A 24,972-nucleotide genomic window follows, 5' to 3' on the forward strand; every position below is an offset into this window, starting at 1 on the left:
AGAATCATGGCATCAGTTTTCCGTGTGCAGGCAGCAGGTTTGTGTACAAAAAGTCAGGAGGTGGAATAAAAGAAAGTTAGTATGGCAGAAATGTGTAGGGGATCAGGGAGAAAGAATGGTGAAAAATGAGGTTTGAAAGCTAGTAGGACTTAGATGACTTTTAAAGACTCGTAGACCACATTAACAATTTTGGATTACGTATGCATTGAAGGTGCATGCTTTTAAACAGTAATGGCATGAAATGATTCACTTTTTCAGAAGTTCATTCTGCCTGCTATGTGGACATTGATTAGAGGAGAACAAGAACAGTAATGGAAAGACTCAGTTCAGTTCAGTCGCTCAGTCATGTCTGACTCTTTGCAACCCCGTGGGCTCCAGTCCACTAATCCCGGAGCTTGCTCAAACTCGTGTCCATTGAGTTGGTGATGCCATCCAACCGTCTCATCCTCTGTCGTCCCCTTCTCCTGCCTTCAGTCTTTCCCAGCATCAGGGTCTTTTCCAGTGAGTCAGGTCTTCACATCAGGTGGCCAAAGTATTGGAGCTTCAGCATCAGCCCTTCCAATGAATATTCAGGACTGATTTCCTTTAGGATTGACTGGTTTGATGGAAAGACTAGTTTTATGAAACATTTGCAGTAATCCGGTAAAAGATGTGAAATACAAATCCTGTACTATAGATGCTCAGGGATTATTGGACTGTTGCATCCTGCCTTCTCTCTTTTTTCCTTCTGCTTGGTGCTTCTACCATAAGCGCAATATCAGCAGTTCTTCAGTGACTGAAAGAGAGGGGTAACTGTTCCAAACATGAGTGAGATGCATGAGTTTCGTAGAGTATGTGTGGGTGAGTGTGTTTGTGACTTCATAGTTATTCTTAGACCACAGTTTTGGGCTGTTTCTTTTATGTCTTTTTCTAAACTTTTCTGAGGTTTTTGTTGTTGGGAATTAGCCTAGATTATTTTGTTTGCTTATTTGATATTAACGCTAAACTGTTCACTCAGCCTGGTAATTTTGGATTGGCTGAGAAAGCAGGTATGTCAGTTCAGAATGTCTTAGGCTAAGGAAGGCTTTCATCTCCATCTTTATCTTCCAAAGAGTTCTCTGGGTTTGAGGCTGTCTTGCATTACCCTTGCAATAGCTGCCCTCAGTTTTTATAGAAAAAATGTTTAGTGTCCGAAAGCCCTTGCTTCTGAAACATCACCAGGAGTTTCACCTCTTTATGTATTCAAGATATTAAATCCTACATAAGTGTGTTCCTAATATTTTACTTTTGTTATATTTTTAATTTTTGTTTACAGTATTTTATACTCATGGACATTTTCGGTGTTTATGAAATCACATATCTCTTCTTCCTTTATGATTTTACCTGTAGTATATAATGCTTTTAGAAGGGCAGTGTTACAAGGTAACTTTTAACATGGATGTTACTTAATTGTTTAATATTAATATTTAGAACTTTGATAAGACTGGGATTTATTTTTGTTCTATCAGGAGGTACCTTACTTTGTTTCTGCATTTTTATGCATTCTTTATTAACTATTTTTTTCTTTTAATGATTTTAAAATGCTCCCTTTATCAAATGTTAAGTAAGTAAGTAGTATACATAAGTTTTTATGTATACTAAGATCTGCTTTTGAACTCTGCATTTTGTTCCATTGATTGGTCTATCTTCATACTTGTACAATATTGTTTTAGTTGTATTTTTATTGTCTGTTTTCATATCTGTTGGGAGATAGTTTACATACTTCTAAAAAATAAATTTGTTCTTTCTTATTTTCTTTAAGGTATCAATAGCTAAAAGTAGTTGCTAGTCTATAACCTCCTTACTCAGTGGGTAGAGAATTTAATACTAAAATACATTATGTAGTAATGAACTAAAATAAGTCAAATTTTTAAAAATCTGATGTAAGAATCATTATCAAAGAACCTAGAGCCTCAGTTTTCTTCTTAGCTCTACTCTATAAGATACATGAATCTATGAAGGGATTTGTCTTCTATTATTTCTATAAAAATGTTTTAAATTGCTTGTTTTATACTCTTTCTTACTTCCTGATATAATACCTTTGAAAAGTATTATAGTGTAAGTTATGAAGAACATGGATGTAAAGACAGACTGCCTGGAGCCAGATTGTCACCCTGCTTCTTCTTAATTGTATGATTTTGAGCAAGTTATTTAACTTTATATGCCTCAGTTTCCTTATCTGTGGAAGGACAGAATGAGTTGCTTAGGAAAAGTGCTTAGAACAGTACCTGGCACAGTAAATGCTGTTTATTTTGGATTGGTATTCAAAAGTCCTGTTCATATAATGTATAAATTTGCATTTGGGGGGAGAAGCCTGATAAGGTGTTTTGGTTTTTTTTTAACTGAAGTATGGCTGCTGTGCATGAAAAGATGATTGGATGATTTGAAACAGTTAAATCACTATTCTTTACCCCCAATTTAAATGTGGACCCATTTGTAGCTAGAAAAAGTGAACTGCTGAGAGATTTAAAAAAAAAAAAAAAAAAGCTTGTGTTTATCAATAGGCATACTTTTAATATATTTAAAATAGTAACTAAGCTTATGGCTTTCCTTCAAACACCTTTTGTTAGGAAATTTTCAGAATTAAAGGGATATTATGAGTTATAGAACATATAGTTTATAGAACATACAGTTTAATTGTTTTATTTGACTAGTGAAAGGCAAAAAAGTGGTATAACTTTCATTTCTTATATTTTACAAAAGAAATTCTAAGCATTAAGTTTACTAATGGGTTATTTTGATAAGAGACTAAGGTTTTTTTGTCCTAAACTCTTTTTGAAGTATGTATATGTATGTATTTTGTTAACTGCATTTTTCTGTCCCAAATCAGAAATTTATCATACTGGTAAGTCCCAAAATAGAGGTTTGATTATAGATTCTCAGCTTTATTTTTCCTGAGTTTTTCCTTTGTTGGTTAATCGTGAAGATGTATGTGATGGTAGTGAATTTTATCATATGCATTCCCAGAAGCTCTTTTATTATTTATTTTTACCACAGAAAACATAATCATGTCCAAAAATAGCAAGTTTTTCTTATGAAGGTTTATGGTTAATATGAGTACCCAACCACTGTGTGAAGGTAACATTTCTGCCTCCCCTTCCTGAGCATGTGGGAGGTAGTTCTTACCCTCTCTCCCCCCCAGCAGTCATCACGGATGGTTCACAGACGTCTTCGGGGCAGTGGGGGAGGGACGTGTGTGCTGTGATGAGTCTTGGTGGTTTTACGTGGCCTTCTCCTGGGAAGCATGGGCTCTGGAGCATGCAGGCTCAGTAGTTGTGGTGCGGGCTTAGTCGCCCTGTGGCATGTGGGATCTTGGTTCCCTGACCAGGGTTCGAACCTCATCCCCAGCATTGGAAGGAGGATTCCAACCACTGGAACACCAGGGAAGTCCCTGCAAAGTGGTCATTGTTGCATGGTAGTCCTGTATCTACCTAATAGGCAGTCTTCCCTAGTGGCTCAGACAGTAAGAGTCTGCCTGCAAGGCAGGAGGCCAGGGTTTGATCCCTGGGTTGGAAAGATCCCCTGGAGAAGGGAATGGCAACCCACTCTAGTATTCTTGCCTGGAAATTCCCATGGATGGGGGAGCCGGGCGGGCCCCAATCTATGGAGTTGCAAAGAGTCAGACACGACTGAGCGACTAACACACACACCCCCTCATACATCCCCCCACCAACACACACACACTCTCCACCACCATCATGACTAGTGATTTATCCCCGAGTTTGCTGGCTGAGTTTGTAGTATGTTTTCCCTGCGCCAAGTTAACTAGTCTATTTGGCAAATGAATTCAGGAGTATGTCCTCTTTCTGAAACCCATGTTTTTGTCAAATGAGTTAAGTGTTAAGTGCTTATGATGTAAAAAGTGAATTGATGGAGCAAAATCTCTGCCTTCCATAAGGCGCTGTATAGCAAATACAAATTGAGTAACATATGGTGAAGTTGAGGCATGGGAAAGAGGGACAATAGTATTTTTTTTAACTGTGTGTATATATTATTTGGGATAAACATTTAATACATTTATTTAAATACTGTTTTAAATGGAAGTTTTAGAAAGTCAGGCAAAAGGAATAAATGAGTGACATGATTAGAAATTGTGCCAGACTGGATTGCTTTAGACATGATGTACTGTTAGTCTGCTTGTGAAGTTTCATGCCCAGTACTGATCTGAGATTCTTGTGTTCTGAAGAGCCTTTAATGGGGCATAGTGCCTAGTTCTGGCTTCTGAACATTATCTTTGCTATTATTTTGATAATTTTACTTTATCCAGTTTTAAGGAAAAAAGTTGTTTCTTGGCTATAACTGTTTTAATGTTTAATAGATAATTACAATATATAGGACTTTTTGTTACTTAGTATTTACCAGATACTCTTTTATAAATATTAATATCTAGCTATTATGTGAATTACACAGATTTGTTAGTTTGGCATTACATTTCTCTTAGCATAAGCATCTTTTCTGATATTACTGTGTAATTGTAACTTTGAGCAGTATTCATAATTCATGAAATATTAAGTCCATGAAATTATATTCATAAGTATTATTAAAGTAGAAATTGGCATTAAATTTTATTCAGTGATCTATTTTTTGTTTGTTTTTAATTTCAGCTATACCAACAGGGACGCTTGTGTCAATTGGGCAGTGAATTTTGTGAATTGGAAGTTTTTGGTAAAGTATTGAGAGCTTTGGATAAAAGGTAAATTCATTTTGTAACAATTGTGGTAAACTATACTATACATATTCTGAATTTTACCATTGTGATCATTTTTTAAGTTTACAATTCAGTAGCCTTAACTACATTCATTTTGTTTTGAAACCATCAATACCACCCTTGCTTTCTGTGTTCAAAAAACAAAAAATGAATTCATCTTCCATGTTCTAGCTGTTATGTAGTAGGAGTCATATGTAGGTGTAGGTGACATGGCCTTTGATTGTTCTTGCTTTTATTCTTCCCTAAATTTAAGTGGCATTTCTTTTTCCTAACCTACATTTCTAGGAAAATAAGAATATAGTTTGACAAAATACTCTATAATCTGTAGTATGACCATTGGCAAGTTGTTTCATTTGTTCAAAAAATTAAGTAAATACTTGTTAGAATCCCTGTATGTGTCAGATACTGTTTTAGATGTTGGTTACAGCAGTGAGTAAGTTCTTCAAGGTCTCTTCCTCATGGAGTTTGTATTTTAGAAAGGGATAATACAGTAATCAACAAGTAAATCACATGATTTCACTGTTTAGGGATGCCTTGGGAATGAGGCCTGTGTACTTAGCCTAAGAGAAATTTCTTGGTTAGTTGATTAATTAAAATTAGTCTATAGAAAAATAACAGATGAGAACTTCATTTTGGGACAAGAAGGCTATAGGAAAACTTTCCTAAAAAATCCCTTAAGAAAAGGTTAGTTTTCTGGAATTGAATTTCTCTGTGCAGTTCTAAAGATGGCCATTGTAAAGATTTAGTGGACTACCTCTCTTTCATCTCTCAGATTATCTTTCACCAAGTCCAAATCCCTTGGTAAGTGTTTAATGTATTTGTGAAACTAAAAGCATGTAGTTTGACTTTTCCTCCCCTTTATCCAGAGCAGTGACTTGGTTATTTACAGTTTTGTTTAAAACAGTTTTTTTTATTGAGATGAGTCACATACCATAAACTCACCATTTTGAATTGTACAATTCAGTGGATTTTAGTATTTTCACAAGTTTTTTCAACTATCACCACTGTCTAATTCTGGAACATTTTCATCATCCCAAAAAGAAACGTGGTACCCATTAACAGTCACTCTCTGTTTCCCCTTACCCCTAGTCCCTGGCCGACCCGTAATCTACTTTCTGTCTCTGGATGTATGTATTCTAGACATTTCATATAAATAGAATCATATAATATATGCTCTTCTGTGACTGAATTTTACTTACAATGTTTTTAAGATTCATTCGTGGTTGTTTCAGTACTTCATTCCTTTTTATGAATAATTTTCCGTCATGTGGATGTACTGTGTTTTGATTATTTAGTCATCTGTTGGTAAACATGTGGGTTGGTTCTACTTTTTGGCTGTTACGGATAATGCTGCTGTGAGCGCTCACGGACAAGCCTTTGTGTGGACGTAGCGTTGTCTTGTGTGCATATGTAACTAGGTTGAGTAAGCCCTAAATTGTTTTCCATGGCGGCTGCACCATTTTATGTCCCTGCTACCATGTATGAGGGCTTCCCCGGTGGCGCTAGTGGTAAAGAACCCACCTGCCAATGCAAGAGGACCAAGTTTGATCCCTGGGTGGGGAAGATCCCCTGGAGGAGGGCATGGCAACCCACTCCAGTATTCTTGCCTGGAGAATCCCCATGGACAGAGGAGCCTGGTGGGCTACAGCCCATAGGGTCACAAGAGTCGGATACAACTAGTATGACTTAGCACTCATACACACACCCATGTATGAAGGTTCAAATTTTTCCATATCCTTGCCATCACTTTTTTTTAAGTAGTATTATAGCCATCTTAGATGGTGTGAAGTGGTATCTCATTTGTGAGTTGATTTGCATTTCCCTAATGACTAATGATATTGAGTATCTTTTCTTGTGGTTATTGGCCATTGGAAATCTCTATTAAAATCTAGTGCCCATTTTTAAATTGGGTCATTGTTGAACTACAAGATAATTTGGTTTTTAAAATTGATGTTAGAAGTTCATTTTATCCTTCCCAGTCATCAGTGTACACATACAGAATCACTGGATCCACTGAGTAAAAAATATTAGGCTAACTGAGAATTATTATGGCATCATAGGCAAAAAGCTGTGTTTTATCTTATCCCATCTTTGAAAATAATGGTATTATTACTTCAAAAAGGCACGTGTTTTCAAAAAGGACAAAATATGTTACCTTTGTAATAACAATAATGATCTTTTCCTTCTCTTTCAGACATTTGCTTCATCATTGTTTCCAGGCTTTGATGGATCATGGTGTGAAAGTTGCTTCAGTCTTAGCCTACTCATTCAGTAGACGGTGCTCTTACATAGCAGAATCAGATGCTGCAGTAAAGGAGAAAGCCATTCAGGTCGGCTTTGTCTTAGGTAGGTAATGGTGAAATAGACGAGTGTTTTGTCCTGTGACATGACTCAGAATTAAACCTGCTGGCATTAAAGGATTCTCCCAGTACATTCCCAAAGTCAACATAAGGAGGTTATGAGAAAAACATCAGAAGAACTAGGTGTGATACATTGAACATTAACTTTGTGCTATGGGCTATACTATGCATTTAAATACTATGTTTCAAAAAAAATCCTCATGAAATTCCAGTGATGTGATGGTATTAATAGCATTTTACAAATGAGGAAATAGACTCAGAAAAGTTGAGTAACTTGCTCAAGTCACATAGTAATGGAGCTAAGTTTAGAGCCCTGTGGGTTTGTGATTCCAACCACTTACCTTCCCACTGTGTCAAACTGCTACCAACCTCTTTCATAGCTGTGACATGGGGCAAAGTTCTTTTGGGACCTGAGTTTTCCCATCTCTAAAATGAGGGTAAATCTGCATTCCTCATGGGCATATTCAAGAATATTGAAAACATAAATGGAAAAGGATTCTAAAAAGATTTTTATGCTACACATACAGAAAACTATTGTTTAACTTTTGCGTAACATTTTAATATGCCTTTTATAAATTATTTACATAGGTAAATATGTTTCAGGCAATTATTATTGAAGTTATTGCTACCCTTTTTTGTCAAATATTTATTTTGAAATGATTGTGGATTCACTGACACTATCAAAACCAGGAAATTGACACTGGTTTAAAGTTTTACCTAGACTACAGACCTATTAGGTCAACCAAAACGTCTGTTCGAGTTTTTCCGTAACATCTTACAGAAATACTCAAAGGAACTTTCTGACCAATCCAATATTTAACATTCATTGGTTTTTATATATACTCATTTGTGTGTGTGTTTAATTTAAATGTAGTTGACCTATAATATTATGTTGGTTTCAGGCATACTGCACAATGATTTGGAATTTGTGTACATTATGAAATGATTGCATGACAAGTATCGTCCCCATACAAAGTTATTACAGTAATATTGACCATGTTTCTTAGGCTGTATGTTACATTCCTGTGGCTTATTTATTTTCTCACTGGAGGTTCATACCTCTTAATCCCCTTCACCTATTTCACCCCATCCCCACCTCCTTTCCCTGGCAACCAGCTGTTTGGTGGGTGTATTTATGACTCTATTTTCGTTTTGTTTTGGTTTTAGATTCTACATATAAGTGAGATAATATGATATTTTTCTTTCTCTGACTTAATTCATTTAGCGTGATACCCTTTAGATTTATGTGTTGTTGCAAGATTTCTCCTTTTCAAAAAAATTGTGATTGGGTAGTACTCTATGTGTGTATAAATGTATCTCATACCATTTTTATCCATTCATCTATTGATGGATATTTAGGTTGCTTCCATATCTTGGCTGTTATAAATAATGCTGCAGTGAACATTGGGGTGCATGTATCTTTTTAAATTAGTGTTTTTGCCTTTTTTTGGGTAAATACTAAGAAGTGAGACTGCTGGATCATATAGCAGTTCTATTTGTTATTTTTTGAGCAAGCTTCATCCTGTTTTCCATAGTAGCTGTGCCAGTTTACAATCCTACAAACAGTGCAGGAGGGTCCTCCTCGTGAATACTTGTTAATTGTTGTTCTGTGGTAATAGCCATCCTGACAGGTAGGGGGTGATATCTCATTGTGGTTTTGATATGCATTTCCCTGATATTTAGTGATGAGAAGCATCTTTTCATGTGTCTGTTGGTCATCTGTAAGTCTTTTTTGGAAAAATGTCTGTTCAGGTTCTCTGTCCATTTTTAACTGGAGTGTTTGATTTTTGAGTTGTCGTGTGTGCTTTTTCTATGCAGTTGATTCCATGTAAGTATTTATATAACCACCATTACCATCAGGATACAGGACTCTCCCATCATCACATTCTACCATTCTTTTTTAAAAAAATTATTTATTTATTTTAATTGGAAGATAATTGCTTTACAATATTGTGATGGTTTTTGCCATACATCAACATGAATCTGCCACAGGTATACATGTGTCATCCCCCCCATCCTGAACCTCCCTCCCACCTCCCTCCCCACCCTGTCCCTCTGGGTTGTCGCAGAGCACCAACTTTGGATGCAATGCTTCATGCATCAAACTTGCCCTGGTCGTCTATTTTACATATGTCTACCATTCATTTTTAACTTCTCACATTAACGTGTATGTCTCTTTCTCGCATGTCCACATATATTCTTCACCAACAAGTTTTCATGATCATTTCCTTCAATATTAGAGCAAAATTTTTGTAGTGGTCATAGACAGTTTGCTGGAGGAATTCAACATTCTTTTCCGAAAAGAATTTTCAGCATTTATCCTTTGATAGTCCCATGGACTATAAATTGCAACACAGAATTACGACTTAAGAATGTCTGTTAACAGTAGATTGTTTGTGATCTTAATGAATGTTAATATTGACATCCATTTAGTCCTAGATGGTCATGTAAAAATCTGTGTGGGAGATTTTTAGTATCAAGGAAGATGAAAGGCAGGAAGGCTAATATTCACTGAGCTCTTCTGTTGTCTTTACACTCATACCAATCTGCCCTCTGTAAGAAGCCAGATTGAACAACTATATTATCAGTCTTGATCCTAAAATTACTGAAACAGTGAAAAAACTTCATACCAGAAGTCTATGTGATGTATACTTTTTTTTAAAATTGCAGCTTTATTGAGATGTGCTTCATGGGGCATGCAGTTTACCCAGTCAAAGTATACAGTTCAAAGGTTTTTAAACTTAAGATCCCACAAGCCGCCCGGTCATCGCAAAGCTGGGATCCTGCTCCAGTGGTACGGGTGCCTCAGAGTTCTGAGAAGAGGGCTCGTGGGTCTAGAATCTTGACCTCTAGGAGGGGCACCTCAGTGACTAGTTGTTTGATGGGATACTATGAATCTAGATCTGTAAGTGTTGGAAATCTGCAACTGGAATTGACTTACAGAGATGAATTGCACTGCCAGAGTAAAGAAGCATAACCTTTGGGCACTGTCAGCAGAGCCCATTCTGACAGAAACCGGAAGGTACTGGGGAGTGTCTCTTACTCCTGCAGGCTTACAGCCTTCTCTCTAATGCCTTCTTTGGTAGAGACTACCAGGGAACCAACTGGCAAAGGAGAAATGTGATAATAGAGTCCTAGCCGTGTATCATCAGACAGCCTAGAAGGGTTGGTTTGAAGCTGAAAAACATGATAACCTAATAACCAGCACAATGCCCAGTATGTTGAGAGGATGAGTAGGAGATTGCTTAATATGAATATTATAATCTCATTAATCCAGTCATTTAGTGAGCACCCTAAAATAATAATCATATTTAGGAGAAGAAATATTCTAAAGCACACTTCTCCCCATTTAAAATATTTGTTTCATTACACACAATTAAACATAAAACACCAGACTGAGCAAAATATTTTTTCTTCAACCCAGCTCCTATTGACACTATTAAGACTAGTTGGCACGATCAAAAAATGTATTAAACCACTAGGAGGGGGTCATGAGCCTCAAAAAAGATGAACAGTATTCCAAGGAAGTGATGCCCAGATGCTCAGTGCATTAGGACTGTTGAAGGACAGCAATTTGATTTTTTGCTAAAAAAAAAAAAAAAAAAATTGACATGATCTAGCACTACTATTTCTTTTTATCTGTGTGTCCTCTGTAATGTGGTTTATTGTAAGAAGATGAAGTTTATTTGATTGAAAAGTTAACATTAACCCTGCATGATGAAAATGTTAGAAAAATCACTAAATATAGTGGCTAATTAACTGGAAAATGTCAGTGGAATATTTTTAGAGGGTTAAAACTCTTGATTCCTTATTCAGGGTGTCAACTTGGATCTAATGCCGCTAGTTTGTTTGAAAGTTTCTTTAAAATTTCATAGTTGGTGTCTTTGTTTTGGACTAGAAAACACAGGTTTTTTCCATTTTAGATAACGTTCATGGTAAGCATGCTTTCAGGTGATTGTTAAATTATCTGAAGATTTTGGTTTCTCTTGTCCTCAGGTGGCTTTCTTTCAGATGCAGGCTGGTACAGTGATGCCGAGAAGGTTTTTCTGTCTTGCCTTCAGTTGTGTACTCTACACGATGAGATGCCTCATTGGTTTCGTGCAGTAGAATGTTGTGTGAGGTAAGTTGGAGCGGTCCTGTGTTACATGCTGTAATGGTGTTAGTGGCTTTTCTAGTTCTAGCTCATCTAAGCGAACTCCAACATTTGATCAACCTTCTGAGATGACATTCATGTGTCAGTTTCACTAGTCTGGCCTCCTGTCTCTCATCTCCAAAACAGAGTTATCTTGCTACAGACAGCTTAGATTGAAGTATTATGAACCAGACTGTGTGTTATATATATCTCTTTTCTTTGTCATAGACCTCGTTTGTTCATTCATTCAACAAATATTTATAGAATGCTGTACTAGGCACTGGATGCTTGGAGAAGAAATATACTTTTTTCTTCGGTGTTTTTTTGTTTGCTTGTAACAAACAAATGTTTGTTTACATTTCTGGAATCATACATAACCTGATTAATATTTTATTTATAAATAACTTCTTGAAAATTCATTTTTTAACAGATATACTTAAAGGCAAGCAAATTCAGAAGGACTCTGTGCTTTTATGATCTTTATTTTTTTTGTACATGTAGCATTTAGTTTTAGCTGTTTTCATGTAGGTTTTCTCTTGCCCCCCTCCCCCAATTTGATTTGACATTTCTTTAAAAGAATTTTTTTAATATATAAAACTAAAGGAAAGTTGAAATAAAGTTAAAAAAATAATGAAAATTCTGTCATAAGTTAACCAGAGTCTGGTCAATTTACTGAATTTATTATATTTTTACTGAATAAGTGATGATATTTCTTATGTATCTTAGAAATGAGTTAATTAAATCTGAACCTCTTGAGAGCTGGAATATAGGTTCTTTTACATAAAACCATTGTTGATTTATGTTAACATTTACTAATGCTCTCTGTTCAGTCTTTTGAGGTTATTATACTGTTCTATACAGGGCTCACTTGTGTTAGACAGAACTTCAAATCCTGAAGTATAATGTGGAAACTTAGTTATAAATAATATTTTAGAAGCTTAGGACAATTGCCCAGAGATATTTTATGATAAATTATAGTAATAATTGCAACCCCAATAATTGTAGCCCACCAAGTTCTTCTGTCCATGGAGTTCTCCAGGCAAGAATACTAGAGTGGGTAGCCATTCCCTTCTTCAGTGGAATCTTCCTGACCCAGGGATCGAACTCTAGTCTCCAGCATTGCAGGCAGATTCTTTACCATCTGAGCCACCAGGGAAGCTCCAATAATAATAATAATAATTGTGTGCAGAAGCTATAAAGGGATTGGTTATTGGGCCTATACTTTGTAGTACTGATAAAAATAATCTGTGTCATCTTTCCTCTCCACTTCTGCCTAGGAATAGGAGACTTGACTATATATCATGGGATTTTAGGGGCTAGCTAAATGTTTCTTTGTGTATGAACTAGTTAACTTAGAATTTTAAAAATCCATTTTGTATGATGTCATTGTAGATTCCTCTTTCATAGCAGGCAGTCTTTTGACCTACAGGTATAACATTTTCTTATATATGCTTGCTTTTTACTCATGAAGTCAGATTTATTTCTTTTGGATATCTAACATTTCTCTTGTCTGTCTGATTTTAAGGCTCTTATATAAATTTTACATCAATATAACCAAAAGATTTTGTTTTCTCCCAGGACTAGGGCTCCTCTTCTCTTTCCTGTTTTTTATTAACTTTAGCATGTAGCTCATTATGTTTGTAAATGTTACAGGCAAGGAGAAGGGTAAAAGGCTCATGCCAGCTGAGTTCTTTTTTTCAGACAGAAAAAATAGTTTTCCTAGAAGCCTAGGCCTGTCTTCCTTGCTTACCTCTCTTCAAAACTAGAAAGCTGGGACAGACTCTGCATATCCTCCAACCGGTATAACGTCTAGGGAGCAGAACGTTTTTAATTGTGCATTTTACTGCTCCAAATGAACTCATGGGTCTACATTAAGGAAGGAGGAGAGGGGAAAATATTGGATAGGTTACTTTAATTCAGTTACTGTTTTGGCTGTCTTTAGAACAAACACATATGAGTAGAAAAAAGCCTGTGCCAAGAAACAGAACTGTTTATAACACTAGCTTACTGCCTGTATACCTAGACATCTTGTTCTTAAGAATTTGAAATTTCAGAATAAAATTGGCTCCTGCACAGCTATACTTGATAAATTCTTGGTCATGATAGGCATACATAAAATTTTTAGTATTATAGTAGTATTGTTTGAAAAAAAGATTAAATTATTCTTAGCTTTAGAGTTGGGAAAACTCTGTTTTGGAGAACAGATGCTAATGAAATCCTTTAGCCAGCCCCAGGAGTTTTGAGCCTAATCTAAGAGTGTGTTTTTAAATTTAATAGCACAAAATCAGTTTCTAATTGGGGTGGAATGAAAGCAGTATAGAGCAGATGTTGGAGAATCATCTTGTCAAACCTGGTACCATTTCTCAGTCTTTGTTTTTTTCCTTGAAGACACGACTTAGTTTCTTTTACTTTAATTTTTCTATTTAATAATTTTGTTCTGCGTATGCCTGTGTCAATTACCAAACAAATCGAAAACATTCAGAAATCTATGAAGAAGAAAATAAATATGATCTGTAACCCTGCTGCCCAGAAATAACCACAGTTATTATTTTGGTATATTTTGGGGATTTTAAGTGAAAAATTGAACTTGCCAAACCGAGAGGAAAAGACTTGAATCTAGATTGAAGAAAGAACCCTGAGCCCTAGGAAGATGAATTTCTTGAAATCTAAGAATAAGTAGAAATTAGAAGCTAGGAGACAATAGCAGTATCTCAATTACTCTGAAAATACTATACAACATTTAGGATAAAATTCAGATTTTTAAGTGTATAGAGACCAAATATACCTCCATGTCTTTTTCCTAAGGAAAACAGTCAAGAAATTTCTCTAACCAGACAAAAGTTCAGTAATAGCAAATCTCAAGGTAGGGGAAGATAGTGTAGAAACGTGATAAATAGTGAGCATTGTAATATATACTAGACATAATGGAGTAGAAAGAGCATGAAGAACAAATTGTGAATTTGTAATATGTCTTATATAAGGATTTTTTTTTTCAAACTGGAAATGAAAAGGAAATTATAGAAATGAAAAAACAGGGATTTCCCTAGTGGTTCAGTGGCTAAGACTCCAAGCTCCCAGTGCAGGAGGTGTGGGTTCAGTCCCTGGTTGGGAAATAGATCCCACATGCTGCAACTGAAAGATCCAGCGTACCACAAGGAAGATCAAAGATCTGAGTGCCTCAGCCAAGACCTGGGATAGCCAAAGAAATAAGTGTTTTTTAAAATAAGGAAATAAATTCTCAGTTACCACCTAAATGTAAGATGATTTTCTTTTTCCACCTGAAAATTGAAGAGTTGCCTTACAAAGCCCCTCTTATTATGTGATGTTCTTTCAAGTCTGTTGTTTTAAACAACAAAATACTATTTGGGAAAGAAATGTTAACCTGAAAACTTAGCCTGTGCCAGCATCAGGAAACTCATAGAGATAACCTGCCTGAATTTTCTTTTTAAGAAAGTAATGAAGAACTTCCCTGGTGGTCCGGTGGTTAAGAATCTGCCTGCCAATGCAGGGGAAATGGGTTCGATCCCTAGTCTGGGAAGATTCCACATGCCCTGGGGCAGCTAAGCCCATGCTCCACAACTACAGAGCCTGTGCTCTATAGTTCATGTGAGGCAACTACTGAAGCCCAAGTGTCAGAACTCCTGAAACCATGTGCTGTAACTCCTGAAGCCTGTGTGCTCTGGAGCCCGTGCTCCACAATGAGAGAAGCTACTGCAGTGAGATGCCTGCGCACCGCAGCTAGAGAAAGCCTGCAAGCAACAAGGAAGACCCCATGCAGCCAAAAAGAAAGAAAGAAAGTATTGGAATTGAATATGTTAAGAATTACTCTGGAAATCATAGCCTTATAGTTGTGTTAGGTATCTTTATTAACTGGCTTCTTGAATATTTCTTTGAAATGTAATGGATTAAGTGACTTGGTTGCAGAAATTATGGATGTCCACTTGTCTTAGGCAGAAGGAAAAAGCCCAGTGGTCTTAATTCTTTGCAAATGGTTGATGGTGCCTTTGGATAAAATTTCTAGTGACATTATACCAGGCTCAAAAGTGCTGATTTGCAAACAAGTGAAAATGTTTTACTCTGAAAAACTGTTAGGTGATTCAAAAAGTAGTTTGATGATGAAAATAAATGTTTTAAGATGCATGTGAACAGTTTAGTAACATTTCATAAATTGCAAGGAAGAAAAGTTTTAAAATTTTAATTTAGGTTTAAAATATTTATAACATAAAGATGATTTAAATATTAGAGATTTCAAAATTTTATCATATATATCCCTAAAACTTAGTATGTTCAAGTTGGCAGAAAACCTTTTTGGATGGAAGGTGGAGGCTGATGTTATTATGTTCAGGTTGCTTTATACTGGGCATATATGATAGCCTATTTTAAAAGTATGTATTTGGAAAAATGTAGTACTATAAGGAAGTATTATAAAAGTCTCATCTTGGTGCAGGGAATATGAATGGCTATCATTATTTAATGTTCAAACATTGTCAGTGCTTAGGGAGGGGTATTTAATAAATTGATTAATGGAAAAACATGATAGACATTCCAAATTAGAATAGTGAGAGTAGAGTGGTAAGAACGATTGAAGACTTGTCCAAGCAAGATACAAGCAAAGAGAATAGAGGACATAACTAAGTATGATAAATGAAAAATGTGAAATAAAATCAAATACAAGTGGCATTACAGTACATGTAAACGGGCTCAATTCCCCTCTCTAGACAGTGACTGCCAAGAAGGTGAAAAAATGAAACCCGGCTATATACTGTTAAAAGAAAATAGCCTCAAACAGTAATATCAACAATAAAAGCAGAATTCAGTATAAAAAACCCATTAGTTAATTAAAAAGGATGTTGATAATAAAACGTACAATCCACAAACAAAAAGGTCACAAACCCAGGTATCAGCCCTCTATGGCTTGGACAGAGGAGTTTGGCGGGCTACTGTCCATGGGGTCACAGAGAGTCAGACCTGACTGAGCATGCACACGCATAGGCACGTAAGCAGTACACTGTAAAAATACAAAGAATTTGATTTTAAAAATATATGTAAAAGTCAAGTATCTCCAAAGTAGGTTAATTCAGAATTCATAGAGGTTATCAGGGTACTAGGTTTTCCCCATCTTTTCACTCCTCTAATCTCCAGTGGTTGTAAGAATGCTCCTGTGGTTTGAGGTATCCCATGCAGATTCCGCATTGTCCAGCAGAAGAAAGACTGTATTTTATCTCTGATGACAAAAGAGCCTTTCTTGGAAACCACCAAGCTGACCTCTTGTGTCTCATTAGGCAGAGCTAGATCATTTGTTTACCTCTGAATCAGTCACTGGCAATCTGAATAGGATCGCTATGTTAGGATTGGCTTAAACGATCGGCTTAAACTAATGATTTACTCATGAGTCCTACAAGAAAGGAGTCAGTGCCTCACAAAATCAGGGTTCTACCAATAAGCATGAGATGAGGAAAATGCCTTGGTTAGGGAACCAGCAGTATCTGTCTCCTCTCACAGTGCTTTGCTCCCCCATTTAAAATTAAAACCACACCAGATAGGTATTTATTAGAAATACAGAGTTACCTAAACTGACCCAAGAAAAAAATAGAAATTCTTAATGAAATCTAGAGCAAATTGATTGAATCAGAAATCAGAAAAGTCCAGGACCAGAAGGAAAATTTTAAAAATAATTTTTAAAAAAATGTGGCAAAACTAGAATCCTCATGCATTGCTAATGAGAATGTAAAACGGAGCAGCTGCTATGGAATAGTTTGGTGGTTTTTTAAAAAGATGAACACAAAAATTACCATATTACCCAGCAGTTTCAGCCCTAGGTATATATATCCCAAAGAATTGAAAACTGGGATGCAAACAGATATCTGTATGCTAGTGATCATTGCACAATGTTTCACACTGGTCAGAACGTAGAAATGACTCAAGTATCCGCCGACAAAAGAACCCTTGAGCAACGTGGGTTTGAACTGTTGAGTGTCCACTTAATACACAGATTATTTTTCAGTACATACATAATACAGTACTACATGGTCTACTGTTGGTTGAATCCATGGATACAAAGGCCTGACTGTAAACTTATATGAGAATTTTTTTTTTTCTTTACTGCCCTAAAGGGTCAGTGCCCCAACCTCCAAATTGTTCAAGAGTCAGTTGTGGATATACAGCAAAATAATATTCAACCAATTTTGATATATGCTACAATATAGGTGAGTTTTGAAAGTAATATTCTAAGTGAAATATGACAGATACAAAACCACAAATACTGTATGATTTTACTTAAATATCTAGAATAGATAAATTTATAGAAACAGGTAGATTGAGGTTGCCAGCAGCTGGGGGATATACAGAGAGAATGGGAAGCTATTGTATATTATAGAGTGTCTGGGGTGATGAAAGTGTTATGGAAATGCAAGATGATTCATTAAAAAATACACTTGGATGAGCGGGAGAGAATTTTTTTTCCCCCTTCACGTTTACTTTTAACATACTTTGGTCATGTCTGTCTAAAACTAGTTATCTTGCTCAATCTTATAGTAAATATATTTATAAACTAGTGGCCTTTGACCAGGGGTTGTGAAGTGAAAGTCGCTCAGTCGTGTCTGACTCTGCGACCCCATATACTGTCCATGGAATTCTCCAGGCTAGACTACTGGAGTGGGTAGCCTTTCCCTTCTCCAGGGGATCTTCCTGATGTAGGGATCGAACTGGGGTCTTCTGCATTGCAAGCAGATTCTTTACCAACTGAGCTATCAGGGAAGTAGTGTGGCTTTTAGATTTGTATATTTTCCACTTCAAACAATGAGTAACTTAATTAATTAAATGGTTGCTTTTGATAATAGCTATTAATCAAGTAGCTATGATTTTATGTTGTCATAAAAATAAAATATCGTGGGACTGTGGGTATACGGGAAGTCTGTTTATCTTCTCAGTTTTGCTGTGAATCTAAAACGGCTCTAAAAAATAAAATCTATCTTTAAAAAATATTAAAATAAAGACTGTGCTTAATGGTTATGCCACGTTTGGAGAACCTTGAGAGCCTGCCTTTTCCTTAGGCTGAACACTGCGATAGAATTAGATCCTTGGTTGCACCAGAAGTTTCTTGGATCCTGCATCCTGCTCATTGTAAGCCCAGATGAACACACAGACCCTGAAGAGTCTACATATGTTGAGTTTGCCCTTTTGTTTCAATAGATAATCAGCAGAGACTGGAGAAAATATCAAGCTGTGCTTTTTCTAGCATGAAATACTTAGTTTGCTACCCCCATCATATTCCAATTACTAATTTTCAGAAACTTACTTTTAGGGAGACTACCTACAGTGAAGTTTGCTGGAAATGCAGTTACTAGTATTGTAGAAATGACTGGTGAGCATGTTTCATTCTCTAAATTTAATTTTTTTTCCTCGTTCAGCTATTTGGATAACTATCAAATCTGTATTTTCTTATACCAGTCCTTTTTTCTCAAGGTTTTTTTTTTTTTTTCTTGGACTGTTGTAATATCTTCTGTTGTGGGTTGCCTTACCTCCAGTCTTGGCTTTACTGTAATCCATTCTGCACGCTATAACCACAGCTGTCTTTCTAAAATTTTACTATTTAATATGGTAACCATTAACCACATGTGACTATTTAACATTAAGAATTAAAAGTCAGTCCTAAGTCACACTGGGCATATTTCAGACACTCATTAGCCACTTGTGGCTACTAAATTGAGTAGAGCAGATATGGAACATTTCAGTTGGTTTTATTAGACTGTGTTGTCCTACGGCATAAATAATCTCACTCACTTTTGCAGCCAGAGTGCCTTACTATGTCAAATTAGACCCTATAAAAATCTTTGTTTTCTCTACTTTGGACTTCCCTGATAGCTCAGTTGGTATGCAATGCAGGAGGCCCTGGTTCGATTCCTGGATCAGGAAGATCTGCTGGAGAAGGGATAGGCTACCCATTCCAGTAGTCTCGGGCTTCCCTTGTGGCTCAGCTCGTAAAGAATCCGCCTGCAATGTGGGTGACCTGGGTTCAATCCCTGGGTTGGGAATATCCCCTGGAGAAGGGAAAGGCTTACCCACTCCAGTATTCTGGCCTGGAGAATTCCATGAACCATATTGTCCATGGGGTCGCAAAGAATCAGACAGGACTGAGCAACTTTCACTTTCACTTTTCTCTACTTTTATCTCTCTTCACATAATCCATTATTCATGATATTCCAGGCATGTTGGCTTTCTTACTATTCTTTGTTTATGATAGAATTATTTTCCCTTTCTCAGGGCCTTTGCACTCGTTTGGAACATGTTTCCCAAGATCTGCACATGATTACCTCTTACATTTAAGTGTCAGCTCAGATGTTATATCTACAGACAGAGGAGAATTCTTCTGTCTGCCCTAAGCCCCTCCTTTAAGAAGGTTTTGATCATATAACCCTATTTTTTATCGTCTTCATAGCATTTATCGTCTTACTTATTGATGTCTGTCTGCCTACCTTAATACACCATTCCCCACTAGAATGAAGTTCTTTCCCTTCCAGTTGTCCTGAGATGTAACTGATATACAGTACTGTATACATTCAAGATGGTGTGCAACACAGTGGTTTGACTTAGATACATTGTGAAGTGATTATCACAAGTTTAAGGAGCATCTGTTACCTCATGTAGGTTCAGTATTAAAGAAATACAAAAAATTTTTTCCTTGTGATGAAAATTCTTGGGATTGACACTTAACAACTTTTATATGTTTAACATACAGTAATGTTCTTTTATCATTAAATTAATATCCCTCATACTTATGACTGGAAATAGTAACTTTTGTGTGCCTTCGTCCACTTCCTCTCCCCCTACCTCCCCCCTTTGCTAATCGCAAATCTGATCTCTTTTTCCATGGGTTTGTTTTTAACGTATAATTGATCCACAATACTCTTGTTAGTTCCTGTTACACAACATAGTGATTCAATATTTCTATATAACTCAAAATGATCACCAGATAAGTCTATAGTTACATTGTGTGACCATACAGAGATTTTACAAACTTATTGACAATATTCTCCATATTGTAAATGACATACCTGTGATTCCTGCAGCGAGAAGTTTGAACCTCTCAACCTTCTTCACGTGTTTCTTTCTGTACCCCATTCCCCTCTGGCAACCACCTGCTCATTCTCTGTCTGTAACTCTGTTTCTGTTTGTAATGTTCATTTGTTTTTTAGATTGCAAGTATAAGTGAAGTCATTCAGTATTTGTCTTTCACTCTGATTCATTTCACTTAACATAATACCCTCTAGGTCCATCCATGTTATTGTAGATGGCAAGGTTTCATTCCTTTTTATGACTAATACTCTATTGTGTATATATACCACATCTTCTTTATCCATTCATCTATTGATGGGCGCTTCGGTAGCGCCCATATTTTGGCTATTGTAAATAATGCTGCAGTGAGCATAGGGGTGCATACCTCTTTTCTAATTAATGTTTTTGTTTGGATGAATACCCAGGAACTTCTGTCCATTTTTTAATCAGGTTCTTTGTTTTGGTGATGTGTGGATTCTTTGTATATTTTGGATATTAACCCCTTATCAGATACATTGTTTGCAAGTATCTTCTCCAATTCCATAGGTGATCTGAACTGGTTTTTGATAATTTCCTTGCTGTGCAAAAGCTTTTTAGTTTTATGTGTTCCCATGTATTTACTTCTGCTCTTGTTTCCCTTGCCTGAGGAGACAAAAAAAATTACTAAGATTGATGTTAGAGAGCTTACTACCTATGTTTTCTTCTAGAAGTTTTATGGTTTCAGGTCTTACACTTAGGCCTTTAATCTGTTTTGAATTTAGTTTTGTGTAGTGTGAGCAGGTAGTCCAGTTTGATTATTTTGTGGGTTACTGTCTAATTGTCTCAACACCATTTATTGCAAAGGCTGTCTTCCCCATTATATATTGCCTGCATAGTTAGAATGAAGCTCCTGATGGTCATAAATTCTTTCTCTCTTTACTAGATTTCACTTTTTTTTCATTGTGGCAGGGATCATTGCAAACTCTGGGTTATTAAATGAGCAATTTGTCAAGTGACAGTGTCTCTTAATTTTGTATTACTTTAGCATGAAAAGTCTGTATACCAAAACATATTTTTTTCTACTTTTATATTTCTGGTTTAAAATATAAATCCAATCAACTCATCTGATAATTACATATATTTTTTCTTCAAGTTGAAATTTTGGGGTTTCCCTGGTGATCAGTGGGTAAGACTCCATGCTGCCAGTACAGGAGGCCCAGGTTCAGTCCCTGGTCAGGGTACTGGATCCTGCACACCACAGCTAAGAGAGAAAAAAAAAATCCTGCATGCCACAAGTAAACATCCCACATACTGCAACTCAGACCTGTTCAGCCAAATAAATACTAAGATAAATAAATGGGGGAAAAAAAGAAATTTGGTATCATGGAAGGTACTTCATTCAGAATGTTGGATTAACCTTGTTGCTGTTGTTCAGTTGTTTAGTCATCACTCTTTGAGACCCCATGAACTGCAGCAGGTCAGGCCTCCCTGTCCTTCACTATCTCCCAGAGTTTGCTCAGACTCATATCCATTGGGTCATTGATGCTTTCTAACCGTCTCATCCTCTGCCACCCCTTTCTCCTCTTTCTCTCAGTCTTTCTCCATATCAGGGTCTTATTTGACTCTTGGTATCAGGTGGCCAAAGTAATGGAGCTTCAGCTTTAGCATCAGTCCTAACAGTGAGTATTCAGGGTTGATTTCCTTTAGGATTGACTCGTTTGATCTCCTTGCAGTCTAAGGGACTCTCAAGAGTCTTCTCCACCATCACAGTTCAAAAGCATCAGTTCTTTGGCACTCAGCTTTCCTTATGGTCCAAGTCCCCGGTCTATACACAACCACTGGGAAACCATAGCTTTGACTATACATATAGACCTTTGTCAGCAAAGTGACGTCTCTGCTTTTTGATACACTGTCTAGGTTTATCATAGCTTTTCTTCCAAGGAGCAAGCATCTTTTAATTTTGTGGCTATATATAGTCACAGTGATTTTGGAGCACAAGAAAATCTATCACTGTTTCAACTTGTCCCCCATCTATTTGCCATGAAGTGATGGGACTGAATGCCATGGTTTAGTTTTTTGAATGTTGAGTTTTAAAGCCATCTTTTTCACTTTCCTCTTTAACCTTCATCAAGAGGCTGTTTAGTTCCTCTTTGTTTTCTGCCATTAGAGTGATATACTGTGTTGTTTTATATGAGGGTTTTAGTCTTTTCTAAAAGCAGTTAATTGTACGGTGAGTGTTGGAAGGATGCACATTGTGTAATGTTCCACCTTATTGAATAATCCTGATGATTCAGAATTACTCTTTTTATTTTTGCCTGCTCTGGGTCTTACTTGTGGCATGTCGGATCTTTCTTTGCAGCATATGGGATCTAGTTCCCTGGCCAGGCATCAAACCTGGGCCCCCTGCCTTGGGAGCACACACAGTCTTAACCACTGGACCACCAGGAAAGTCCCCCAAAGTACTCTCTTTTAGAATAGCTTGGTGATTGCCTGGGGGAGGGAGAAGGATGAATTGGGAGTTTGGGATTGGCAGATGCAAACTGGTGTATATAGAATGGATAAACAACAGGTCTTACTGTATAGCATAGGGAATTATGTTAATACAATATAGTAAATCAACTATACTTCACTTTTTAAAAAACAATAGTAAAATTACTCTCTTTTTTCCTGACTATACAACAGAAAGCTAGAGATCAGAAGATTGTTACCATCTCTCTCATCTTGGGTCATTGATATGTTAGTATTTTTGGAATAGATATAAAAGTTAGATATTAAGTATCTGGGTTTCATTTAATACTCCTGAAGAATGCTTCCTAACCTCTCCATACTTGGTTTTCTTTCTCTCTTTTTTTTAACTTGGTTTTCATTCATTTATTTATTTTCCACTTGGTTTTCTTTTAAATGATGTTTATACCTTGTTCCCTCTCAGAGCTGAGCATTTTCATAAAATTATATTGGCATGATATATGGACATAATGTTTTAGCCAACATCATAATAGATTCTTAAATATATGTCAGGTCCTCACAGTGTTCTGTCTCATATGTGGGTCGTACAGATGTATAGCCTGTTGCTATCTTGACCTCAGTCTGACCTAAAGCATTTTACTACTCTTACATATCACTAGATAATCAGCATGGTTTTGCAGATACTTGTGTGTAAAAAATTCTGTATTTTTCCATCATAGAGGATAAAGGTTATGAAAGAAAGAACTGGCAGTACCACAGTTTTCAGTGAACTTGTCTTACTAGAAAGATAATTGAATTAAGCATTTTTATAAAGCAACAAAAAGGTTGCAGAATATACTAGAAAAAAGAATGGAAAGTAATGATAGGTAATAGGATTTCATGTTGATCTTTATTGTCTTCATTATTTTCCAGATCTCTTATAATAAAACTGTATTACTTTGGGATTTGAAACAAAGAGAGTTTTAAGTAATACATGTAGTACATGACAAGTGCACAAAGTATACACAATATTTAGAGAGGATAAGGAATCAACATTGGATCAGATTAATCACCGGTAGCTTTCTGGGATGAACATACACTTCTTTCTGTGTGTAGTCAGTCCCAGCTTGGGCCAGACAGTTGTTTTCCAGTAGTGCCTCGTTTCTTCTGTCTGGTGACCTTAACTCATTTGGGTGCTATGTAGCCATCTGTAAGAGGTTACCAAGTCTACCATACAGAAAATAGCTATCAGAAATAGGCTCATATTATTTGTGCAATTGCAGATTGCTTCATGTGCGAAATGGAAACTGCAAATACCATTTGGGTGAAGAAACGTTTAAGTTAGCTCAGACATATATGGATAAACTCTCAAAACATGGCCAGCAAGCAAACAAAGCTGCACTCTATGGAGAACTGTGTGCACTCCTGTTTGCAAAAAGTCACTATGATGAGGTGAGTGTTTTGAAGTATATTTCATTATAACCAGTAAGTATCTGTTAAGCTGAAAATAAATCATATAACCTCATATCTGTCTTAATCTCATTTTCAAATAATGGGTTTACTTAAAGCAATATACATTTGTAATGGAATATTTTAAATAGGCAAAGGAGTATTCTGTGAGATGGATTTTAAACATACACATGTACAATTTTACGTTTGTTTTTAATTTGACTAAATGTACTTCTGCCTAAATTATTTTGACAGCGTGCTCTGTTAAATGAACCTTTAATGGGTGCTTTATTATTGGTTGTGTAGCTCTGGGTGAACTCTCATAAATTGAAGGCATTCATTTCATTGGGAACCTAGATTTTATTTACACTTTAATTGCATTGTTTTGCTTCTATCTCTGAGTTATCAGAAAGTAGTAGCCTCCATTTTGGCTTTATACTGTTAAATTAAGGCTTTGGTGCTAATGAATACATAGTTGAAAAGTGAACTGTGTGGGCTTAACTCTTTTACAAGGTTACTTTATTTATGGAAGAATATCATAATTATTTTGCACTGTCAGATAGCTGTCATTTAGCTTTAATATTTTAAAATTGCCCTAATGTCAATTTTTGCCCTGCAATGTAAATATATATATATATATATATGTATATATATATATATATGTTCCACATTTAAAGGAAAGTTACCATTAGAAGTGAAATTAGAGAATTCTAGAATAACTGTAAAGTGATGTTTACAACCCCAAAGCTAGGATCATCCCGCTTTTAATATTTATCAAAGAAGGCATTATCAAAGAATGTTGGAAGTGTTGAACTTGTTGAAGTGTA

General features: G+C 36.2%; 1 protein-coding gene across 1 annotated transcript in view; it reads left to right on the plus strand.

The window, feature by feature from the left end:
- APPBP2 (amyloid beta precursor protein binding protein 2) overlaps positions 1–24,972 on the plus strand; it is a 59,783-nt gene that overhangs the window by 13,905 nt on the left and 20,906 nt on the right. Inside the window, exons 2-5 of the mRNA XM_027519394.1 lie at positions 4,623–4,711; positions 6,921–7,072; positions 11,083–11,206; positions 23,980–24,148. Of these exons, the coding sequence (XP_027375195.1) occupies positions 4,623–4,711; positions 6,921–7,072; positions 11,083–11,206; positions 23,980–24,148 (534 nt within the window). The remainder of the gene's footprint in view (positions 1–4,622; positions 4,712–6,920; positions 7,073–11,082; positions 11,207–23,979; positions 24,149–24,972) is intronic.

This window comes from Bos indicus x Bos taurus, chromosome 19, assembly GCF_003369695.1.
Source record: "Bos indicus x Bos taurus breed Angus x Brahman F1 hybrid chromosome 19, Bos_hybrid_MaternalHap_v2.0, whole genome shotgun sequence".
NCBI lineage: Eukaryota > Metazoa > Chordata > Mammalia > Artiodactyla > Bovidae > Bos > Bos indicus x Bos taurus.